Source organism: Chanos chanos, chromosome 5 (assembly GCF_902362185.1).
Source record: "Chanos chanos chromosome 5, fChaCha1.1, whole genome shotgun sequence".
Lineage (NCBI taxonomy): Eukaryota > Metazoa > Chordata > Actinopteri > Gonorynchiformes > Chanidae > Chanos > Chanos chanos.
In genome coordinates, this window is record NC_044499.1 from 12283764 (window position 1) to 12306687 (window position 22924).

At 43.7% G+C, this 22924-nt stretch overlaps 1 protein-coding gene across 7 annotated transcripts in view; it reads right to left on the reverse strand.

The window, feature by feature from the left end:
• Positions 1–19980, reverse strand: part of LOC115811274 (single-stranded DNA-binding protein 3) — a 44514-nt gene extending 24534 nt beyond the window's left edge. For all 7 annotated transcript variants that reach the window (XM_030773419.1, XM_030773418.1, XM_030773417.1 and 4 more), the window contains exons 1-4: positions 19867–19980; positions 13927–13999; positions 12675–12736; positions 9005–9089 (exon numbers count right to left, since the gene is read on the reverse strand). In XM_030773419.1, the coding sequence (XP_030629279.1) occupies positions 9005–9089; positions 12675–12736; positions 13927–13999; positions 19867–19922 (276 nt within the window). In that variant the 5' untranslated portion in view covers positions 19923–19980. The remainder of the gene's footprint in view (positions 1–9004; positions 9090–12674; positions 12737–13926; positions 14000–19866) is intronic.
• Between the last annotated feature and the right edge of the window lie 2944 nt (positions 19981–22924).

Genomic DNA, 22924 nt, shown 5'->3' on the forward strand with positions numbered 1-22924 from the left:
TCTCAAGAGCCGGGAAGAATTTCATTAATTCACCATCTGAGGACTTTAATTCTTGTACCAAAGAACGAGATTAAATTAAGAAAAGTGAGGAAATCAGGAAGGCATTTCTCGATTTCTCTAACGACGGAACAACTGACTACAGCCATTTTCACCAAGAATTTGTTCATCAGAAACAACCCACATTATGTAATACCTCTGTAGCTAACTCCAGCTGAACAAAATGTCTAATGCTATGAAGGGTTAGCCTGTTTGTCTTGGAGATGGCATCGGTGTAGAGATTTTTTTAAGTGAAAAAGCTTTCAAATGAGCTGAATTCGCATGATATTCACTAATACGTTTTTAAAAATTCAGTGCTAAAAAACTCTTAATATCAAACGCAGACACTGATACACTTCAAGCATCAAATACCAGCCCTGAGGAAAGTAACCACCACTGGTCTAATATGACAGACATTGGTCTATCCCGGGTCAGCCAGAGGAGGATGGGCTAACCCTGCTGAGTACTGGTTCCTCCCAACGTGTTTTCCTATCTCTGTCATGAGTTTTTCCTCAATGAGGGTTATCAGGTCTAGCATGCTGAAGAGCTGCTTTGTGACAATATCCGCTGTAAACATCCACTAAACAGAACTGAACTGAACTGAATTGAATTGGCCTGCTCTGAGGCTTTTCAAAACTGGAAAAAAAAAAGGTAAGTGCCAATGAGCCATTGATGAAAATGACAGAAATAAGGATCACACAATGAGACACAGACGTGAGCTCTATTAGCAGTCTTACAGTAATGACAGCTTTGAAATATTCTGTCACAGTGCCTGTGCCATGTCCACCTTTTGACCGGCATCACTCAACGCCGCTGCTGTCCACAACAACAGAGAAAAAAAAAAAAAAAAATCAATGCACTAAAAGGAAAAAAGAAACAAAAAACATGTCAGCCTGTGTGCACGCCACGTTATCATACACCTGTGATGACTTTAAAATCAGCTGTAATTGAGTGTCTATTCTGAGCAAATAGCTAACGATATTCAGAATGTTCTGATACTCTCCAGCTGGAGTCCAGCGTTATTAGTGCATTACTCCACGCCGCACAGCAGTTAACGTCGGCAAATTAATTTGTTCAGTTCAGAATCGGCAAATTGAGTCTAGTCCTTCCTGTCCGACATCCTGCGTGAGTCATTTATGGCCGATTCTTTAAAAAAAAAAAAAAAACGCACATCTCCTGAGACCGTGATGATGTGGGCGCCGTATCTAAGAAAACGCGAGTCTTGTCTTCTCTTCTCTCTGGTCACGTTAATGTGAGACCTCTCTCCCTCTACACTGTCCTCCCTCCCCTCCCCCTCGTTCTCTCACTGTCGGAGGGACAGCGGGTCAAGGAGACAGCGGTGCGCTGGAGCTCAGCGTGTGCTGTAGAATGTAAATGAGTCCACTCTAAACACTGGCCCTGTGGGCCCCACGATGTGCTCCTGCCTTCTACTCATACTCAGACCGTTTGTGCTGCGCGTTTAGCCTATGACAGCACTGTGTCAGACACGTAGTTAAAAATCCTACTGTCCCTTATGGGGATGCTCAGCGCAGCAGAACCTTGGGACCGATATTGTGTTCAATTCTCTTCAAAACTGTTTCCTCCATGACACCTAACCGTTTGGGGGTTTTTTTTGTTTGTTTGTTTGTTTGTTTGTTTGTTTGTTTGTTTGGTCTGGCCTTTCGTAGGGATTGCAACCTTCCTTAAAATGCGGACGGGTTAACCATCGTCTCCTCGTAGGTAAACGCAGACAAACCTCTCTATCGGAGCAGATGTGACCATTGATGAAATACGCAGCGTCTGAAAGCGCATGTTTTACCATGCATTACATTTGCTTACACGGACACCCCTACAGAGCCGAGTATGTCGACTCAGTGTGAGGGGTCTGCGTCTTTGACTGAGGGGGCCAGGTGTCTTACACACACACACACACACATTACACACTCAGTGACATGCACACAGACTGGAGGGTGATGGCCGGGTCAACAGGGAGTAGTTGAAGAGGAGAGAGAAGGCGTGGGAAGCCGCTGGTATAAAAACAGTAATCAGAGAGCGTTAGAGTCACTGTCTGTAAATATGCCCCTGACAGCACTAAAGTGACGTGGATGATACGGAGCATGACTCCAGTCGCCAAAGCCCCTGTTACTGCCTCCGTGGCCTCAGACTGCTCGTGTGTGTGTGTGTGTGTGTGTGTGTGTGTGTGTGTGTGTGTGTGTGTGTGTGTGTGTGTGTGCGTGCGTGTGTCCTTTACCCACACCAGTGAGTCTTAAACTACTCCACTGACATCACAAAAATCAAAAATAGAAGAAAAAAAATGACACCGACTACAGGCATATTTTGTCCGGGGTGTGTTGTCTGAAAGGACACGACCTATGTAAAACAACGTGTAATTAGTAAATTAATCATTTCCATATCAAAGCAGGCCACCGGCCGCATGATACGGTGCCGAAAACATATGTCGATCCTCAAAAAATACTTGTGCATCTGTTATGTTGGTTTATATCAAAGGACAAAGACAATAGCAGCCACAGCCCCTATAAAGCCCCGAACCTGCACAGCGCCCGAGGGAGGAGCATATGGTCAATTTACTCTGCAACGTACCATGCAAAAAAATGTGTAGAAACTTGGAATGTGTTTTCAAAACAAACTGAAACTATATTGAAACTTTGAAACTATAGCAATGAGATAACAAAGCACGTCAGATTAACCCTCTAGTCATCTTGCGTTTGTATTGTAAATAACGGCAACAGAGACGTCTTAAGAAGCGCGGATTTCTCTTGGCGTGACTCTCCGACGTCAACATCAAAAGCCTGATGGACCGATGGGTACGCCTCTTTTCCTCGCGCTCTTCCTCTTCATCGCTCCGGGCTCTAAAGCAGCTGCGTGAACGACCGTACGCTCGACGGTACGTGTTGGGTACGGGGCACGTGTTCCTTCACGAGGAAGGAGAAAGTGGGAGCTGGGAAAGGCTGAAATGTTTAAGCTGGAGTGTGCTGGGGACAGGGGACGGCGTCGAGCGCGCTGCACGCAGACGCCGGATGTTTGTCTCCCCACTCCACTAAAAACGGGCTGGCGTAAGCCATGTGGCCAAACATAGACAAGCATACTGCACGGACAAACACACACACACACACACACAAACACACACACACACACAAACACACACACACATTCACTGAGCTATCAAAGGGTGGCCCCTTTCTTCCCGTGGTGGGTTTGGGTGGCCAGCTGGTACTTGAAACTGGGATACTGGCACCACCCTCTCAAGCTGCTCCCAGCCAAGGCAGTTCAACAGTACCAGACGCACCAAAGAGCCAAAAGCTCTGACTGCCAACACTGCCTGCCAGTAGCCATGAGAGAGAGAGAGAGAGAGAGAGAGAGAGAGAGAGAGAGTGAGTAAAGTTAGAGAGTGAGTAAAGTGAGAGAGTGAGAGAGTGAGCGAGAGAAGACAAGAGAGAAAAAAAGATGAGAAGATGTAGCAAGGTAAAGAGAGAGTTGGAGGAGAGTCGAAAAAGTGCACTGCAGATCGATAGAAGGAGGGGTAGACGTTAAGTGTGCTGAGCAGCAGGAGCCAGAGAGAAGTCCATAGAATTGTAAGGACAGGGTCTAAGAGAGAAGTCCATAGAACTGTAAGGACAGGGTCTAAGAGAGAAGTCCATAGAACTGTAAGGAGAGGGTCTAAGAGAGAAGTCCATAGAACTGTAAGGAGAGGGTCTAAGAGAGAAGTCCATAGAACTGTAAGGACAGGGTCTAAGAGAGAAGTCCATAGAACTGTAAGGAGAGGGTCTAAGAGAGAAGTCCATAGAACTGTAAGGAGAGGGCCTAAGAGAGAAGTTCATAGAATTGTAAGGACAGGGTCTAAGAGAGAAGTCCATAGAACTGTAAGGACAGGGTCTAAGAGAGAAGTTCATAGAACTGTAAGGAGAGGGCCTAAGAGAGAAGTCCATAGAATTGTAAGGACAGGGTCTAAGAGAGAAGTCCATAGAATTGTAAGGACAGGGTCTAAGAGAGAAGTCCATAGAACTGTAAGGACAGGGCCTAAGAGAGAAGTTCATAGAACTGTAAGGACAGAGAGAAGAGTAGCTAAGAGAAAGAGACAGAAGAAGAGGGAGGATGGTGAACTGAAAAGATGAGGAAACTTGTAAAAGACAGGTGGGAGCTGCACAGAGGCCAGGGACAATGGGCCGTCCACACAGACAGCGGTGTAGTCCCTCCCTAGCCGACTAAGTGTGGAAGTTACAGCGGGGGCATTTGATTAATTCACTTACTTTATATTACTCACTCATTAACCATGTGTGTACAATGCAGAAACGGTAAAGTGCACAGCTTGACCGGGCGCTCCGAAAAAGAGCCGCTCTCTAAAGGCAGACTAGTACCATCGTTTGAGTAATTGCTGTAATTAATTCCAATTTCAGCACGCGGTGTGCTTTCCTACGCTGATATACGTTGGAGCGTCTCCAGTCCACAGACTTCAAAGTGAGGAACTAATTCAGATGAAACAGAGGTGGGAGTAAGAGGCTGCTGTGAGACGCAGACAGAAAAAGGGGATACATTTCCTCCACTCCTCTCTCTCTCTCTCTCTCTCTCTCTCTCTCTTTCTGTTTCTCTCTCTGTGTCTCTCTCTCTGTGTCTCTCTCTCTCTGTGTCTCTCTCTCTGTGTCTCTCTCTCTGTGTCTCTCTCACACAAACACACACACACACAAACGAACAAACACACAAAGCCCCTGTCTTCACTTGAGAACATTTGAGCTTCTTCTCCAATAGCCTTAGCTGGCTGCAGTGTTCTTCATGTTCTGTATGAGAGTGCTTTGTGTCAGCAGGCACAAAGCCACATGAAAAACACACACACACACACACACACACACACACACACTCCTGAAATTCACTGTACACCAAGTCTACCCCCTCTGTGGGCCCCTCAACCCTCAGAAACCCCCTTAGTGCCCCCCCACTACCCTCTGCTTGCTCCTGTCCCCCCAGCCCAGCCCCGGCTCCTCCGCTGAGCCTTCTGGATCAAATATTAACCACAGCTCCAGCACTGAGCATGCCCACAGCTCGCTGCACAGGATGCAAACGATAAACACTCAGAGGAGTTTTAACTCCATGGCTGCCACGGGAGTCCGCTGCATCCGCGCTCAGCGCTGCCGATGAACCGCCGGGCAAAACGCGCCCTCGTCCAGAAACAAGGCACTCAGACACACGAGTTTGTTTAACTACGCGGCCATTGCAAAATATAAGACTGCATTGCTGGGAACTGTTTCAGCCAAGAATTCTCAAGCATATCTATACAAGAGGAGAGATGCAGAGACAGAGGAGTGCAGGTGAGAAGGGAAAGGTAGAGTCTAAGAGATAATGGAAAAAAAAAAGAAGGGTGACTAGTGTGGAGGGGAAAGCAGTAGTGTGTGTGTGTGTGTGTGTGTGTGTGGCCAGTCGGTTCTCTCAACTTAGAATCCTTATGACCAAAATCCTCTTCTTTTCCTTTCTTCATCCCCTATCCCTCTATTCTTCCCGTACTCTTCTCTCTGTTCGCATCCTCCTGTATCACTATTATTATTATTATTATTATTATTCCAGTGTGTTGTCATGCTGCCCGCACTTCTCTCCTTCCCCGGAGCAAGCGGGTATCATGGGGAAAGAGCCAGATTACCCAATCAATCTTCCCCAGAGAGGGAGAGGAAGGGGGAGGGGAAGACCAAGGGAGAGAGGGAGAGAGAGAGAGAGAGAGAGAGAGAGAGAGAGAGAGAGAGAGAGAGAGAGAGAATACTGGTAAAATCCCACCCAGCCAGCTTTGGAAAAATACAAGAATCTCCATACCTTACCAATCAACATTATCTTGGTGGTCATTTTACTGTGCCCGATTAGAAAACTGTTGAAACAGAACACGGAGCATGGTAGCACCTCGCAACTATTTCCCTATATAAAATACAACCCAACAGATGAGTTTAAAAAAAAAAACAGTCCAACCAATTAGCATTTGCCTTTGGGATGTAGAGATTAAAAAGACTGCACAGATGGCAACAGGTATAGATCTGAGTCTTCAACAACACAAATGTTTACTGGACTTTGGCCATTAAATACTCTAAAAGTCCTTGTTGTCCAATTATGCAAGGGGGGGGGGGGGTGCAGAGGAAGAGGGAGGCAACTGGGAAAGAGAAAAATGGGTACAAAAAGGGAGGCAGGGTGAGTGAAAGAGAAAGAGAAAGAGAAGGAGAGAGAGAGGGAGAGAGAGAGAGAGAGAGAGAGAGAGAAAGAAATTTCAAGAAGAACTGTTTGGGGGGTGAAACCAATTCCAAGCAGGTGGAATGAACGTAGAGCGGCAAAAGGATGGAGAGAAAGGCAAAGAGAGAGAGAGAGCAACGCGGACAGACGGGACTCCATAGTGCAAACAACTTAGCAAGGGCTGACAGACGTTCGGTAGCAAAGCTCTGTTCTCGACAGGAGAGTGAAAGCAAAGTATAACAGCAAAGAGAACACAGATCAGGGCAGACAGGCCAGCCAACTACAAGTCAAAGCCTTTTCATCAGCCTGTAGCCTTGCCAATATCTTCTTATTTACATAGCACAAAAGGACCTTTTTCGGTCTTAATGGCACGAAACGTTTCAAGACCCGAGTGGCGAGTTCGAAACAACGCAGTCAGACAATTTCAACGGATTTCTCTGCTCACGCAGTTGGCGATGTGCAACCGCGTCTGAAAAAACGAAGGCTATTCTGCGTAACCCAGCGCTCTGCACCAACCAGTTACGAAAGAAGTCCACAATCACTCCAAAGTCACCGGCTGGCTTCTGACGTTTGTGAAAAGCAGCTCTTTGGGGCACCGAACAGATGTGTTATCAAGACCATCCAAAACCCAGTGTGTTGAATATCAGTTTGACCATGGTAAACCACTCAAGTCTAACAGACAGCTAAGTTATTGCAATAGCTTTTTTTTTTTGCTTTTTTTCTTTAATTGAACTGACAGTAGAAGCTATCAGTGGAGTACACCCTCTGTAGTAAGTGTTGATCAATAGTCATTACATGGCTTAAAAATCAACCACTGTACAACGAGAGGAAGAAGCAGACGGCTCTGGCATTTAGAGGTGTCGAGTCCCACAATTCTGGGAGCACAGCCAAGACACCAATCCCACAAAATCCATGGATTAGCCCCCAACCATTCCTAGGATTTGAGGATTAGTATGTTATATTCCATTATCTCCCAACAGTGTGAAGATTCCTCTGTGTCTTGGTCCAGTGCAGGGATAGGGGTAGGTGTGTGAGGTGCAGACAGGCAGAGGTACACACACGCGTTCACACGCATATGTGCGTGCACACACACACACTTTCATCAAACTTCTATGAGGACTCTTTTGTTATACCAGACCTTCACATACCCACGCAACACTGCCACCCAACACAAGAGCAGAGGGATCAGGCTAAGACCGCCATAAATCACGGCTCTCAAGGACATGCTAGTAGCCAAAAAGACCTTGCCAAGACAGGCACTCTGAATACACACACAGGCGGACACACACACATACACACACACACGCACGCACGCACGCACACAAACAGAAAACACACAGGGAGCCCAGACACAGAAAACAGTAGCTTTAAGAAACTGAAATGCGTAAAGAAACTGAAAATGAGCCTTTTGAACAATGTTCCTGACTACAAACTTTTGGTACTCTCTCCCACATGCTTGTGCCCGATAATTTCTCGTCAAACTTCCAAATATCCGACAGATACTTTGAGAACCCCGTGCGTGTATCAAGGCAACGCCTTGGGACTGTGCCGAGAAGTGTCGCTCGTGAACTGCTAGCAGGAACCGCGCTCTCCGGCCGTGCCCTCTACGCGCCGCGACTTCTCTCACTCACCCATAAATGCCAGCAGTCAAGTTCAAGCTCACACAGCAGCGCAAGGTCAAAAAGGTCAAAAGGGGTCTGAGAGGCCATGAACACTGCACTAAAGCTGACCTCCGCGCGCACACACTCAGAAGGCTATTTCATTACGCTCCTATTACTCTGCTGTTCTCGGCTGAAAAAAATCCCCAGTAACTCCAGCCTGCCCCCCCCCCCCCCCCCCCCAAAAAAAACCCCTCAAGACTGCCTATTTATCACATGGTTATGTAAATACACTGGACATGCTAATCAGAGGGGACAAAGCTGCTTCACAGCAGATGCAGTTACTCGGCCGTATCCAGGCAGGTCCCTTCAATTTCATTAACTTTCATAAACCATCGCACCTGCAAACCGACAATTTTCGGTGATTTTCGACTTTCATCACGGCCTGAATAACTGTAAAAAAAAAAATTACATAAAAATTACGACAATGAAATCGACATGTCGGTCTGTCTGTCTAGTCTTGTGCTATGTCACTCCCTGAGGCATTTAAGTCCAGGAACAACAGCAGACATTTCATTATGCCATCCGTGTTATTGAAATATTAAATCTGCAAATATAAAGCATTCAATATGTTAATCAGATTACATGTCTGTCAGTATGAATTAAAAGAGCCATGCAAATCTGTGTTGTCGTAAGTCACAGCGCTGCTCTGTTGAATCCACTCTGAAATAGCAGCAAAAATTAGCCCTGCTTGACTTCCAAATGGGCACAATCACAAAGAATCGGGAGGTGAAAGAGCACAGTTATAAATTACCAAGCAAAACATTACGTGTAGAGAGTCCTTATGGTACAAGACGGATGCAATGCGCCAAAGGGATTCAACACAACATCCTTTCACCTCGGGAACCACTTAACTCGGTTGAACCTCTCAGAGGCCGGTGCCGTTCCAACCGTCAACGTTCTGCTTACCCTGCAACCTTGGGTGGCAACATAAGCTAGGCTTCCAACGTTATCACCACGCATCATACCAGAACACCGTGAGCCTCCGGATCAGGTTACACTCAGCGATGCTAAGTACACATAATTCAATTGGACAGGGGCAGAGGCTTAAAAGCCCTAGCGCCACCGCCACCAGTGCCGGTGAGGAGAGGGTTTCTTAGCCTGTTACTCACGTAGTCGTGGAAGGCCTTGGCCTCGCTGGAATGCTCACAGGTCTCGCGTCGGTCCGGTGCCGCGCAGTACAGGTCCCAGAATACGCTGTGACGGGAGAGAACGTCAAAAGTCAAAATGAGTGAGCGGGTAATGGGCAATGAAGAAACAAACAACCAATCACTCAGTGCAACTGCCCGGCAACCTTTCATACGCACGCACGCACGCATGCACCTGAAAGTAAGAGAGCGAAAACTACAAGTAAATCAGAAAGGAGCAGTGAATAACCCCCTCTCTCTCTCTCTCTCTCTCCAAAAACTGTTCAAACACTGCTGATCAGGGTAGGCTGATTAATTGCTCTGGAGAGCCCAGGTCAAGTTTTGATCTCTCAGTTAATATCTTTAAGGCAGGAAATTAACATATTAAAACAGTTGAAAGTAGAGCTAATTGGTGCAGTGTTGGTTCAGTATAAATGAGGCACTGACATCTTCTTCCGTTTCTTCTCACCCTTTCTTCTGAGCCAGTCGTGAAGACTAATATTTTAATAAACAAGATTTTGCACTGAATAAAACAATGATTTGCAAGTGTGAAAAAACACCAGTGTGGTTTTCAGTAAATCTTTGTAAAGGACAGAATTTGAGGATAAAAGTTGGCTACTGAGCCAACATTTCAGTGGCGTGCCTTGAGCTCCCTAATTCGGCAGCTGTAGCCCAATATGTTTCCCATGCAGATATGAACACCTAAAGCAAACTATTAAAAAATGAATCTACCTGTACCTGTCAAGATCCTAAAATGGACAGTGTATAACATTTTATGCAAAAGAAAGTCATGGTATGGATACCACATAGTCTGCCATGCAACCTTTTTTTTTCCAATCTTTGCACTCTGATCTTTGAATGGTTTTGTTGTTTTTCAACCCATACCTAGAGTAATCAATTCTTCGTTCATACCAGACACTGATTAATCGACCATGGACAAATTAGACTTGTGCACATCCTTACTGCTGATATTCGATTTACAGATGACTGCTTTTCCGTGTAGAGCGAAAGAAATGACTGATCAAACATACGTAGTGTCTGACCAACAGGAGTCCACTCTCCTCTAGAACTCCCAACCCACTTGGCACAAGAAGCAGGTTACAGATCAATTAAGCTAAGGATTTCCTCAATTAAGTCTGCTCAGGTCCTTCAGGGATGCTGGGGGGCATAAGGGTTCCTTCCAAATGGCATTTTAATTACTCCTCTGAAACTAAGTACCTGTTTAACAGGTCCAAATTAGATTGCTCCTGGTCTTCAGATATCGATTTAATGGATACTCCATAAAACCTGCTAAAAAAGACCCAGACAAAACTAAGGCTAAATACTCCTCAGAGCAACATTTCCTAAGTTTAACTGTTTTGCAGCTGACCTCAAATGATTTAAAAAAAAAAGGGAAGAAGGAAACATTTTTCAGGTTCATATGAAATCAATAATTACACCTAAACACACGTGGTCGACGCCGAAATGTGTTGCTGACCAAAAGCATATTTTTTGTTCTTTAAATGTAGAGAAACCATCTGTGACCGATGGTTTACACGGTATCAACAGCGGCCAACCATGTTTACCAGGAAACAAGAGACAGGGGAGTGAGAGAACCATTAGACAAAGTGAGATCAGAGGTTGAAGGGCTGTGTTGTGCCCCTGTAGACCACATCCACATATTAAAGACCAACTGCAGTGTTCCATCCATCAGCAGAGTTAAAGAGATTGGGGCTTTGACAGAGCTACACCACAGAGACACTACCCACCCAATCCAGTCAGCTAGTGAGGAAATTCCATCTGACCGCATGTTTGTTACTGAAACACAGCACAGGTAGACGTCAACTAAAGAAAGTGGGGGAAAAAAACATGGAAGCTCTCTCTTGGTGCTGAACTTTCTGTTCTAAACTACAGATCTAAACCTCTGAACTACAGCACAGTGTGAGACGGGCCGTTAATATAATAAGTTAGTCCGAGTTTGGGGGGGGGAGGGGGCAAATGAACATGGTGACACCAGAGATCTGACTAATCCAACAGATGAAGATCCCTGCCATGACGTTTACAGTGTCTGGAATCCAAGAGGCGCCTTAAGCCACCGACAAACATGGCGAGATGTTATGGCCCATCACGCATAAGTCAAGAGGGTCAGGTGCAGACTATATAAAGCTACATTCACAAAACTATCAAAACTTCCCCTCAGATGATGTGTGCTGAAGATGATATGAAGCTGAGAGAAAAGAGAAAAAAAGGGCAGACACACTCGACCCACCAGAAAACACCTCTACCAAAGCGGTCAGAAGGTTGGCACTGAGAAAACTGTCTGTTTTTTTTTTTTTATTATTATTCCTGATCACCACCAGTGTGTTAACACAAAGAACAGATAGAACACATCACCACAGAGGGTCCGGGCTGTATACATCTAGCTTACATAACAAAACACTGGAATTGCCACAGGCAAGTCATCTGAATGACAGTGCCATGCTTCCTGGTGCACTGAACAAAACAACAATGAGTTAAGGCTTGAACTAAGTCTAAGGATAATTGGAGGGAATTGCATTTTCACCTCAATTGCTCTTGAGCTCAACCCAAGGGCAATAAACTGAATTCTAAAAAGAAACAAAACAAAAGTAACAATGGAGGGTAATAACCCTGTGTCTATACAGGTTACAGTAGAGGTGTTTTGCATGAGTATGGAGGCAAGCTGAAAAGCAATTAGCCCACATTTCAATTTGACCAACTGTAGACAATCCACCGCCCCTAGAGATCGTATGACCACGAGGCTGTAGACGTCACAAAAATTATAACAGTAACTATTTTGCAAATATATCAGTCAACACTGATTCTTAATGAGAATAAATCAAAATAAGCGCTGACTTAACTGTAGATCTGAGATATTTATAGACCAAAACAGCAGACACCATTCATCTTCTTGCAAAGAACACCGTGGCACCACTTTCACCCATCTTCTTCCCACCCCCACTGTGACCTCCACAAACACATAGGTTGTTGAACCCTTAAACCCCCCCCCCCACCACCACACAGCCATGTCATTCAAGCATTTTCCAACGAAGGACAAGCAGAGAATAAAAATTATGGTGGGGGAAATGGTCAGTTTCACACAATGGAGAATGGCATGCAAGGAGTTAATCCTTTTGGGGTCTTTGCCAGGAACAAAGGACAGGGTTGAAGACAAAGGTTGATGGAAAGGGTGAAAAGAGGGCGGAGTCTGCTTTTGCCAAGCCATCTGGGCCTTTTGTCTGACAAGAGGGTAAAGGGGGGGGGTGCAGCAGGCTGGCCTGGCTTGCCCTCAGTTAGGCTATATGCAACCCTTTGATATTACCAGTGCACTGGACCAAACGATACCAGGTCAGCTAAACAGTCTGATGTACAGTGTCAGGTTTTACCTGAGCTTTGCCTAAGTGTTTGGGGGAAAACTGCGGCTGGGAAAGTGTCTGGTTGTGTAGACGAAAAGTCACCGTGCTATTCATTTGAATATCAGCAGCACAAAACTACTCTAAAACCCCTTTAAATAAGTTTCAGGGGGGAAAAAAAACACTCAAGATACCAAAGTCAACGCACATACCCAAACAAATGCAAAAAAAAACAGACATGCCAACTCGATACCGAGAATCTCAATCTGAAGAAAAAGTGACAGGACCAAAAAAGTGAAACGTACCACCACCACGAGTGCAGGAATCCAGGAGGCTCCCCGAGCGTAATGTTCTTCTCCCATCGGATCTGTGCAGGACAGAGATATCGCAGTTCAGTGATGAGCAAACATACTTTATCCCAGTGTCAGGCTGAAACACGTTTCAGCAGACCTACACCGTTCCCTGACCTAACACAAACCAATTAATCATGGTGCCTGACACACAAACTCTTTCTTCTCAGAAAACAACATATTTAAAAATAATGATAAAAAAAAAAAAAAAAAAGCCAGGCTTTAAGTCCTCCCACAGTGTTCAATATATTAAGTGTCAGTGTTGCCCTGAGGAGATTTCATTCAAGCCACAGCCACTTGAAGGCTTGACCCTAAAAATAATCCCCTCTCCAGTTTCTGTTTCATAATTTAGATTATGTTTGCCCTCAGTTTTCTCTTCCTCTCATTTCTGCACACATGCACAAGTGGTTGGGTTTATCCCTGTTCAAAAGGGTACGTTCAGGGGTACTTTAACAAACTTTCCTTTGTTAAAGAGGTAGAGAGAATTTGCGCTGGTCAACCGCGGTGTTCAGTAAGAATTAATCTATTAAAGTAATTACATATGGATGATTACAAATGAAACATGACCGTACCAAAGAAACGGTGAAGATGGGGATTTCGAAGGGTTTTTTTTTTCCACCACTTCAATTCAAGGTGAATTATTTAAGAGTGTCTGGAGGTAAAGGGCAGATTTCTGGCAAATCGCTGTTGCGTTCCCAAAACTTTGAGTAAAATCTGGTTAACGTTTTTTTTTTTTTTTTGGAAAGAGCTGGCTACGAAGTTGAAAACAGACTGAATAAACACACTGTCGTGTAGGACATTAATCCAGTGTGCTCAACAAGACATCACACACAAGCAGTCAACAGATGTATGTGAGTTAGCCTACATTCAGATCTTTAAGGAATAATCGAATCACTCATCTTTCGGTCGTGGGCAAGTGACACTGAAATGACATCATGGTCAGGGAAACATTAATTATTTCAGCCTCCTACCAAGTCACCATTATCTTGTACAAACAACCTGTATATATGTGTGTATCTTCTGTCAGTTATTTACATTTAAGAAAACATTAATATGAGAGAGCTTCGGGGGATGACATAAGTGCTCTTGACCTCAGGGCTCGATTATAATTATGTTGTGAATTACGTGGAAGTCCACACAACAGGTATGGAATACGATTCGGCCACTTATCGAGGGAGGCCGAGGAAGATCTAGCTAAAAGTCTTACCTCGGACAGGAAGGTCTGTGCTGACTTCTGAGCTCCGACATGCAGCAAATACTCGTACACGTATAAAGCTAATCTGGAAAACACAAGGAGAGCACAACATTAGTTAGGCGGCCTGATGTCCGCATCAGGTTATTGCCATTACAGATTATCAGAAGCATCGGTCCCGCATAAAACAACTTGATCAGGTTGATCCATTTAGATTTCACTCTAAAGTGCTATAGAGAGAGAGAGAGAGACAAAAAAAAAAAGTTAATGAGAGGCAGTAAGGGCTTACATCAGGACATGTTAATTTGATGACCACACATGCACTAGCACAAAATGAATATCAATCAATAACCACTCCTCTTTGGAAAAAAAAAAAAAAAAAAAACACTTGTCCAACCCAACTCCTTGTCCACAGCTTGCTTGCTTGCTTGCTCATCGAAAAGAACAGGAAAAAAAAATCATCAAATGCAAGCATGGTTGGAGTTGTCACGGCTATCCGACGGCACTACCATAGTTCTTGTGTTTTTGTCATTTTCAGTATCTATTATGTCTGTTGTTTAGCCGCTTGGGTTGGCAATTACCCAGCGCGCAGCGTGCCGCAGAGCCGAGACTGTACCATCACAGCTCTCCGCTTCCATCAGGACTGAGAAAATAGCCCCTGCTCTCCAGGCCAAATTACACCCAGAGATGGGGACAATTTTGGAGAAACATAGCTTTTGCTAGGGATAAGGCATTCATTGTAAAGCACTTTCTTCCATCAGAGGTGTGGAGCCTGCTTCTTCCAGTCAGAAGAACACAACTGGATGGCTAAGTTTCGTGGATATACCTGTAACCTTTTGACAGAAGAGAACGAACATTTCCCACACCTCTTGAAATCCATCTTTATATTGATGGAACAGATGTAAAACGCATTGTCTCAACGGTAGGTGGCCAAACCGAAACTTTAAAAAAAAAAAAGGAAAAAAGAAAAAAAGAAATAGAAAAAGAAAAAAAAATCATTCAGACATGAAAAGGGGCTCTACCATTCTTGAACTGAATTTTGAAAAAAACAGATTGAAGATACATGTGTGAATGCGCAGTGCGTTGAGGGTTTCGGTCGTGGGAGAGTGTTTGTGTGGGAGCAGGAAGCTTTCCTGGGCCGCTGAGAAGGCGTGAGATATGAAGTCAGTCAGCTGGAGGAGCTGCCCGGGGAGGTGCAGTAATAAATAGCTGAGGAGTATTCCCTCTGATCAGCCCAGTCGACAGCTCTGATAAGGTAGGATAAGAGAGACGGGGAGGGGGATCCACAGCTCTGTCACTAAAGCGCACGCGGTGTCGCGGGAGAGCGACCAGAATGACAACATTTCCCACTGAGAGCAGCTGGAGGGAGTATGCAACAGCTGCTGTAAAACAGTAGTTAGTCCCTGCGCACGACCAGCGAGAGCTGCCTTCACTTCAGCTGCTTCCCAAACTTCCACAGAGTTGCGCCCCTTACCCAGAATAAAACGCATAGACGTTTTAAGCCACCGGATGCAAATGAACGACCTCTATTTAGTCACTAATTTTAGGAGGCCAAAATACTGTAAACTTAAGCCTCACAGCGTATACCAACGGGGGGCCCTGTGGTCTTCGTTCTCCGACATCACTACGTGCCAGCTAAAGAGAGCGTTGTGGCAGATGAGACCTTTAACGACGTACTACGCAAATCAAAACAGGACAAGTGGTCTAACATGTCCTTTACAGTATTTCAGTTCTCAAGTGGTTCTGAATGGATAGGTGCATCCACAGCCGATGGCTTGAATCTGAGGCCAAGAGTATCCAATGACCAGGCAAATCACGGGGAATGCCCCACACCCACACTTAATAACCCTATATCCATCTGCTACCAAATAAAATATAGGCTGCTGGTTGTCAGGAGTAAACCCTTCAATTACTTCATGCGCTTAAAAGGGTAAAGACTGCAGGAGCAAAGGTGATTCTTACGTGCAGGAGACAGATTTACTCCTGACCAATTTAGCGCAGGGCAATTTTACCACTTTTCCAGGGCACTTTGCAATTTGCAGGCCACTTAACTCACCTGCTTTTACAGTGAGGACAGGAGGAAGGATGGGTTTCACCGAGAGTAAAAATGTAAAAGCATGACCTCTGGGCTCTTCAAAACACCTAGCAGCTGCCGTCTGCTTATACAAGACAGTCCGAGACGAACCGGATCAAACTGCGGATTCCCAGGAGTGCCACGATAAAAATTTCATCACCGAGAAGCCCATGTGATCTAAGGGGGAACCGCGTGTTCGGCTGCCGGGTCCCGGCACCTGGCCTACTGCATTATTTAAGGACATTCATTCAATTGCAGCTTCAAGGGCCACCTCTTGTAGCACTGTCGGAAGTACTGAGCGTCAGTGGGCAGGGAGAGAGCCTCTGGATCCGAGCAGATGAGAGAGGGCATAACACACTTAAGGATATGACAGTGGATAAGAACAGGGGAACTTCAGTATAGGCTGTAAGGCTACAGGAGCCAGCAACGCGGTGGATGGCAGCGGCTGCGGTGGTGGTGGAGTGCTTCGCTGATGACTAAAGTGAGCTGTTAATTGAGTCAAATCTGTATCGCCACTGTAGGACGGCTCGTATATTGAAAAATGGGATGACAGTGACAGAGCCATTATTTTGCAATTGCTGTCTAGTTATTTTCGATCTCTTATTGTGCATGGAACAACCGATATTTGTTGCTGGTCACATCTATTATTTCTTCCTTGGTAATCAAATGCATAAAGCATATGTTTCTTTCTTTCCTCATGTTTTTTGGAGCGTAAGAGCCAGAAATTGATGGAACTGGATATAATTACAAGCACACAAAGACCAAAACATATTCCTTCCAAATGGAAACCAAATTTATTACATAAAAAAAAACTTAAAGAAATAAACAAACAGAATGACAAAAAAAAAAAAAAAAGATACATTCGTGTCCAAATATCCGAGGGATATGGTAATGTATGCAAATCTAATTAAGAAAATCTAAATTGTGTGTTCTTTTTCGTGAGGCGTCCGTGTAAGAAACTGAGCAGGTGAGAGAGAGAGAGAGAGAGAGAGAGAGAGACAGAGAGAAGCGAAGACTGTGGCTAGTGCCCTGGGAGCCTCCTGCTTGTGCTCTTAAAGCTTAGCCTCTCTACTCAAAAGAATGAATGGTGTCTACCTCAGGGGAACGCCCGGAGGGACGGCCCCAACCGAATCCCTAAGCCCCCGCCACCGCTTCTCCCAATTCCCATCCTCTGAAACCAGTGGGAGACCAGACAGCACTTTGCCAATTTGCGAAGAACAATGCTTTCTACGGAAAGTGTACGTGGAAAAAATACCACCAAGTGATACTCTGCTACTCCCTAAAACGTCATTAAAGTGCACAGACTCCACTGCAGGTTCAGCCTTCATTTCTACAGAAGTTCCTGTTGACTTCATGTATCTTTGCCTGAAGTCTTGTCCACTTGTGGAATATTAAATACAAGCCAGAGTGCTTGGCTTACAATGTAGTACCCAATGCAGTGCTGTCTAGTCAGTCAAACTGCTAGCTGCAGTATTTTCTTTCTCTTCAGCGTTTTTTTAAGGACTTGACAGAAAACTGTCTGTACTTTCAAAAAAAAAAAAATGATTTGAGCATCTAAGTCCCCTAAAGTATGATGCAAGACAGATAAAGAAAAAAAAAAAAAAAAAAACAAGGACTGATTTCAACAGAAAGGAATCTTTTTTTTTTTTTTTGGCTCTATGCTGTTAATAAAGGTGCTTGTGTTGTTCCCTCAGACCCTAGGTGTTCCTCACAAAGAGACCTCACTTCAAAGAAATCTCCCACATGTATGCCTTGAGCACACCTGACATCTCGCCTGGGGCTTCAGACAAAAAAACCACCTTTAAACATGAATGAAGCGAGACTGCATATTACCATCTTACAAAGGGACTGTTAGGAAATCGTGTTTTAACCCTCCCATCAATTATTCAACGAGCACACACATGGGCCAGGGAACAGAGCTAACATGGAGGGACAATGTGAAGTCACTGTCCAAACTTTCTAGATAAAAAAAAAGAAAAAAAGAAAAAGGAATAAACATCTCCAACCAAAACTGTGCGCTGAAAATACCTGAATTGTTTGCTTCCGCACGCAGATATGTTGTCAGGTTGGTTTGGATATTTGGACATATTCACTACTACAGCCAGGGATTGTTGCTGGAGAATGAAGCTGTTTCCTTCTAAGTTGTAGAAGTTTGAAGTCTGTATTGTTTATTTCAAGTATTTAAAATTTGTGATGGCGAGTGACTTGAAACCCATATATGGTTAGGTGACTCTCCTAACGGAAAAAGTCAGACCACGTTAGACAAAAACACTGGAGATTAAATGTCCCAGTCAATACAAAAATATTATACAGACAAGTCAATCTCTGAAATGGATTATACAAGGTTTAAAGCAAGGAATATGTACGTCTGTACAGTTATTGTCTACAGTGAAAATACAGTGGATCAGACGTCAAATCTTAAACTTTTCACAGTACACTAAATTTGTATGATACATGTACATCTGCTAGAGTAAAATCCATGCACCAAAGACATTAGGATTTTTTAACAGTTGGGAGAAATCCACATTAAAAATGGTCACCTCACGGTCTGCTCACCTCTGCTAAAATCTGGTATCACCGTTGATGAAAACAGTGTAAAAACCTGTGCAGCCCAATGCACCCAAACATTGATGGATTTTAGAAACGCCAGACACGAGAGCGTGTGTTCAACTGTGTCTGCTGAATGAAATAACTGATCCGGCTTTACTATACATCTGCATTGAGAGGATGCAGTTTCACATGTTAACTTTTGTTTCAAGATCTCGCTCGGTATACGTCTTGCTAACATAGCCACTTCACGTCTCTTTTTTTAATATACAAATACTTTGCCCATGGATGCGAATGAAAGGAGAAAAGTGCCGCTAAGTTTTTAAGACATTAAGTCCTTCGCCTGTTAACAATAGCAGCTTTAGGTTAACTTCGCGACAGCCGGGTAGATTTACTTCATTGACTTTTATTTACTTCACAACATGCCGCTTCAAGAACAATGAATAACTACGGAAAGATGCGATGCCATAAAATGCAAACATGTTCAGGTTAGTCCGACCTCCTTGTATGACCACTTCAGTGTCAATAATAACTGGAAACGCGCTCACTTTGAACCAGAGGATAATACAATTACCTCTAGTAGAAATGAACACGACCGACAACAAGCATGATGCATACACATATATAAACACATTTTATAAGATCGGAATCTCGAAACCTCATAGTCTCTTGGTGAAACTTAACTAAATAGCTATCCACACTGCATGGCCACTTGTTTGAGACTTAACTTCCAAAACGAAACAATGTGTTTACAAAAGTCTGTTCGCTTATGTTCGGAACATCACGTAACCACATTTATCTGGAGCTGCACGTTCTTTTCCAAGTAGAACTTCCAAGCTACAATGTAACGTCCGTGCATCTCTCGTGCAGGCTAAATTCATTGTTCCCAAGTACCAGCAAAGTCGTGGGGCATCGTTAAGAATCAGTCCTACCTTCTCTAAACTGTACACAGAAGTGCTTTTAATAACCGGACAGGATTTCTCATCAAGAATTATATCAACACTGCATTTGCAGTTTCATTTTAAATGCATTGGTAAAGTTCTGACCAGCATGTAGAAGAAAACATGTAGCTCGTTAGCGTGTACACACCGAGCTAACAGACAACAAAAGGCAAATAAAGATAACAAAACTCAACAAGGTAACACATAAGCAAGAAACATGCTGCAAAACAAAAACACCACACGTAAGACAATGAATTATAACAAGTTCGCCAACTAGTTAGCAATCTTCTCATGTAGCGCTAGTCAGTGGAGAAAGCATTCGTATCAGCAGTGATAGCAATCCAGGTAATGTTAGCAGGTTTGGTCTGTGTGACAATGCACAATTTCACTTACTTCTCTCTTGCTTGGCTATCAGAAGGGACGACAGCTCCTTTACCTTTGGCGTACATGTTGGACTCTGTTTAAAGACTTTTACCCTACTCAACACCTGTCAAAGAAAGCAGCCAGGAAAACCTTCTATCTCCATAGCTACCCGGTTAGTGTTTTTTTCCTCCTTTTTTTACATCTCCAACATTGGCCACAAATCAGGGACAGTTTCTTCTGGGGGTACTTGAAACAGACCACTGGTAGATTTTTTTTTTTCAATCGCTGTTCCAGGATTTTGCTTACACTCCCCCTGCTGTGGAGAGAGTGGGGGCTTCTTAAAGGAGAACTCACCCTTTTTATCATCTCTCACGATGTGAAACAACAGCCTACAAACTTAATTGCGCCAGTCGTGTCCATGCTGAGGGACGCATTTTGTTAATGAAGTAACGCCACGAAGGTTACAAAAACATACTGTTCGAAGATAAGGGCTTTGTAACTGTATCACAATGTTAAATGACTAAATGTGTGTACAAATGTATACGTTTCTCTCCAATGCACACTGGTCTTGCTTTTGAGAGCAAAGTAAATACCAGAATTCAGTGATATACGTTTTCTCCATATTTGTACATTCCGAAATTTCAGATGGCTCAGTCATCCCACCTCTGATCCACGCACTGTTTTTCCCTCAACTATAATTAAGTCACAAATAATTCACCATGATTGGTAAATTGGTCTTCTATGGTCTTTTTTCATGAATTTTAAAAATTCAAGTTATCATATGTTGGAGAGCACCTTAGCGACCCATACATGATGGTTGAGGTTCATACTTACATTAGACCCTCAAGCTTCAAGTTTCCCTTACTGGTTAAGTGCCTTATCCTTTTAGGCCTGACATTGCCAATCATGATGACTTGAACGGTTTAACCAAGTCCACAGCAATGGGACATTTCAACAAGAGCACTGAGTTAGTTCAGTGCTTGGGTTAACCCTGTAGGTCAAATTCGTCCAAATTAAGTAGTCTTGACTTAGAAACCAGTTACTTGTTCCAGTACAGAGCTCCACCTCCTGAAATATGAATGAACGAAATGACGTTCATGCCTTTAAGTGTCATGGAGAAGCCTTTCTCTACTGTAAGTTCCCTTATTTAAAACACTGTTGATGGTAAATATTAACAGTGCTTATTATTCTGCCACTTTAAGTCTGGTTCAAGTATTACTTAAAAGACGGCAGAACACTAAACCCCAATACGCCCAAAGAGACTCAGGGGCACACATCCAGGAAACCTATGGAGATGCTGGCCCAGTAGGTATGCTGGGAGACCCGACAATGAGAGAAATGACTAATTTCATTGCTCCATTATCACAACTATACATGCTGCGTTAATACATATTTACCCCAAAATATCCCACCATTTCATCTGGCTCATACCCAGAGCCTGCAGACAGTGAGTCAAGAATGGTCTTTATTGCCCTTAAAGAACAGCATCAAACTGAAACAAGAGCAACTGAACATTATGGACATATTTTTCCATTCAGTTTGTAATGACAAAACAGCTTGCTCTTTTCTCTCTCTCTCTCTCTATCTCTCTCTCTCTCTCTCTCTCTCTCTCTCTCTCTCTTTCTTTTCACTCAGACAAAAGGGAAACTAATGAGATCATTTCTGGGTTCATTCTCAAGCTAGATGTGATGTTACTGTCACTGTTTGGCTGTGTCTCTTTAAGAGGTAGAGAGTGCAGGGCAGGAGCGGGACATCTTGGGCTGAGGCGATGTTTTCATGCTGTTTTTCTGTGGGAAGGGCACGGCCACAGCACAGCTGACTGCCTGTTTGTCAGGGTTTGCCTCTTCCAGAGAGCGGAAAGAAATTCATGTTGATGACTATATTCCACAGGCGTCTCCCGATCAGTGAGGGAGAGGAGAGGGGTGGGGGGGGGGGAGGGAGGGAGAGGGAAAGAGAGTGAGAGAGAAAGAGAGAGAGAGAGAGAGAGAGAGAGAGAGAGAGAGATGGAGAGAGACTTGATGAGACACTCTGAGAATAGCAAATACCTGCTTTTCTGGAGCTGCAGCAACACAGCCACAAAAAAATCACCCCACTGCTGTATTAACCATTAGACCCAATACAGCGTATGACTACAGTGTACATGTGACCACCTAAAGTTGTGTTCCAAAGAAACTGGTAAACATTTAAATGCCGTGAAAACATATTTGAAATCAGAGTCTCATTTGCTATCCTGTGACGCACACATCATAAACACATTCCCAACTTGCATTTGTATTTAATAATGCCTCTTACCCTACAAGCAGATCCTGTTCTACTCATGAGGTCAAGGAGAACCAAGGTCTAGCAGAAGAGGGATGGTTAAAAAAAAAAATAATAATAATAATAAACATGTAAGAGTATTTTAGGCTGGCTGGACACAAGAACGGTGAATTGCATCAATGAGTAAAAATGCACCACAACTCAAATTCAAATGATTTCTCTAACACAGCAGTGCTAATAATGGACCGTGCAAAGTAAAAAAAAAATTCAATTCACTCCATCTCTGTCCCTTTTTCTCTCTTCTATTCTGCAGTGCCAACCGTGAACACAACATTGGCAGTTATTTTCCCTGATGTAAGTTTATCCTCTTAGACTTATTAAACCATCTCAAACCATCACATTCCAACCCAAGCACCAGCTGAGTACTTATCTAATTGAAAAGAAGATCCAAATTTCATTTATTCTGACACTATACGAATGCTTAAAGAAAAGATGCACTCTCTTCGGGTCATTCTCTCTGTCCCTGTATGATAATGATTTGAAAGTTTGGGCTTTTAAAGAGCGGCCCTATATAATGTTACTTTTAACAAACAAGCATAATTATACATCTCTAACCCCACAAGATCAAGCCTCATATATGACGTTGTTTTTTGCATACAAATGTTTCAGTTAGTGGACTCTGTTTAAATATTCATGTGTTAGCACATAAAATATCAGAATGTCGAGAAGACAATATTCTACTATGTGTGCTGCAACACCTATCATCTTGAGTCTTACAAATGTAGCAAGTAAGACAATTAATACATTTAATAACTGAGCTTATATCACA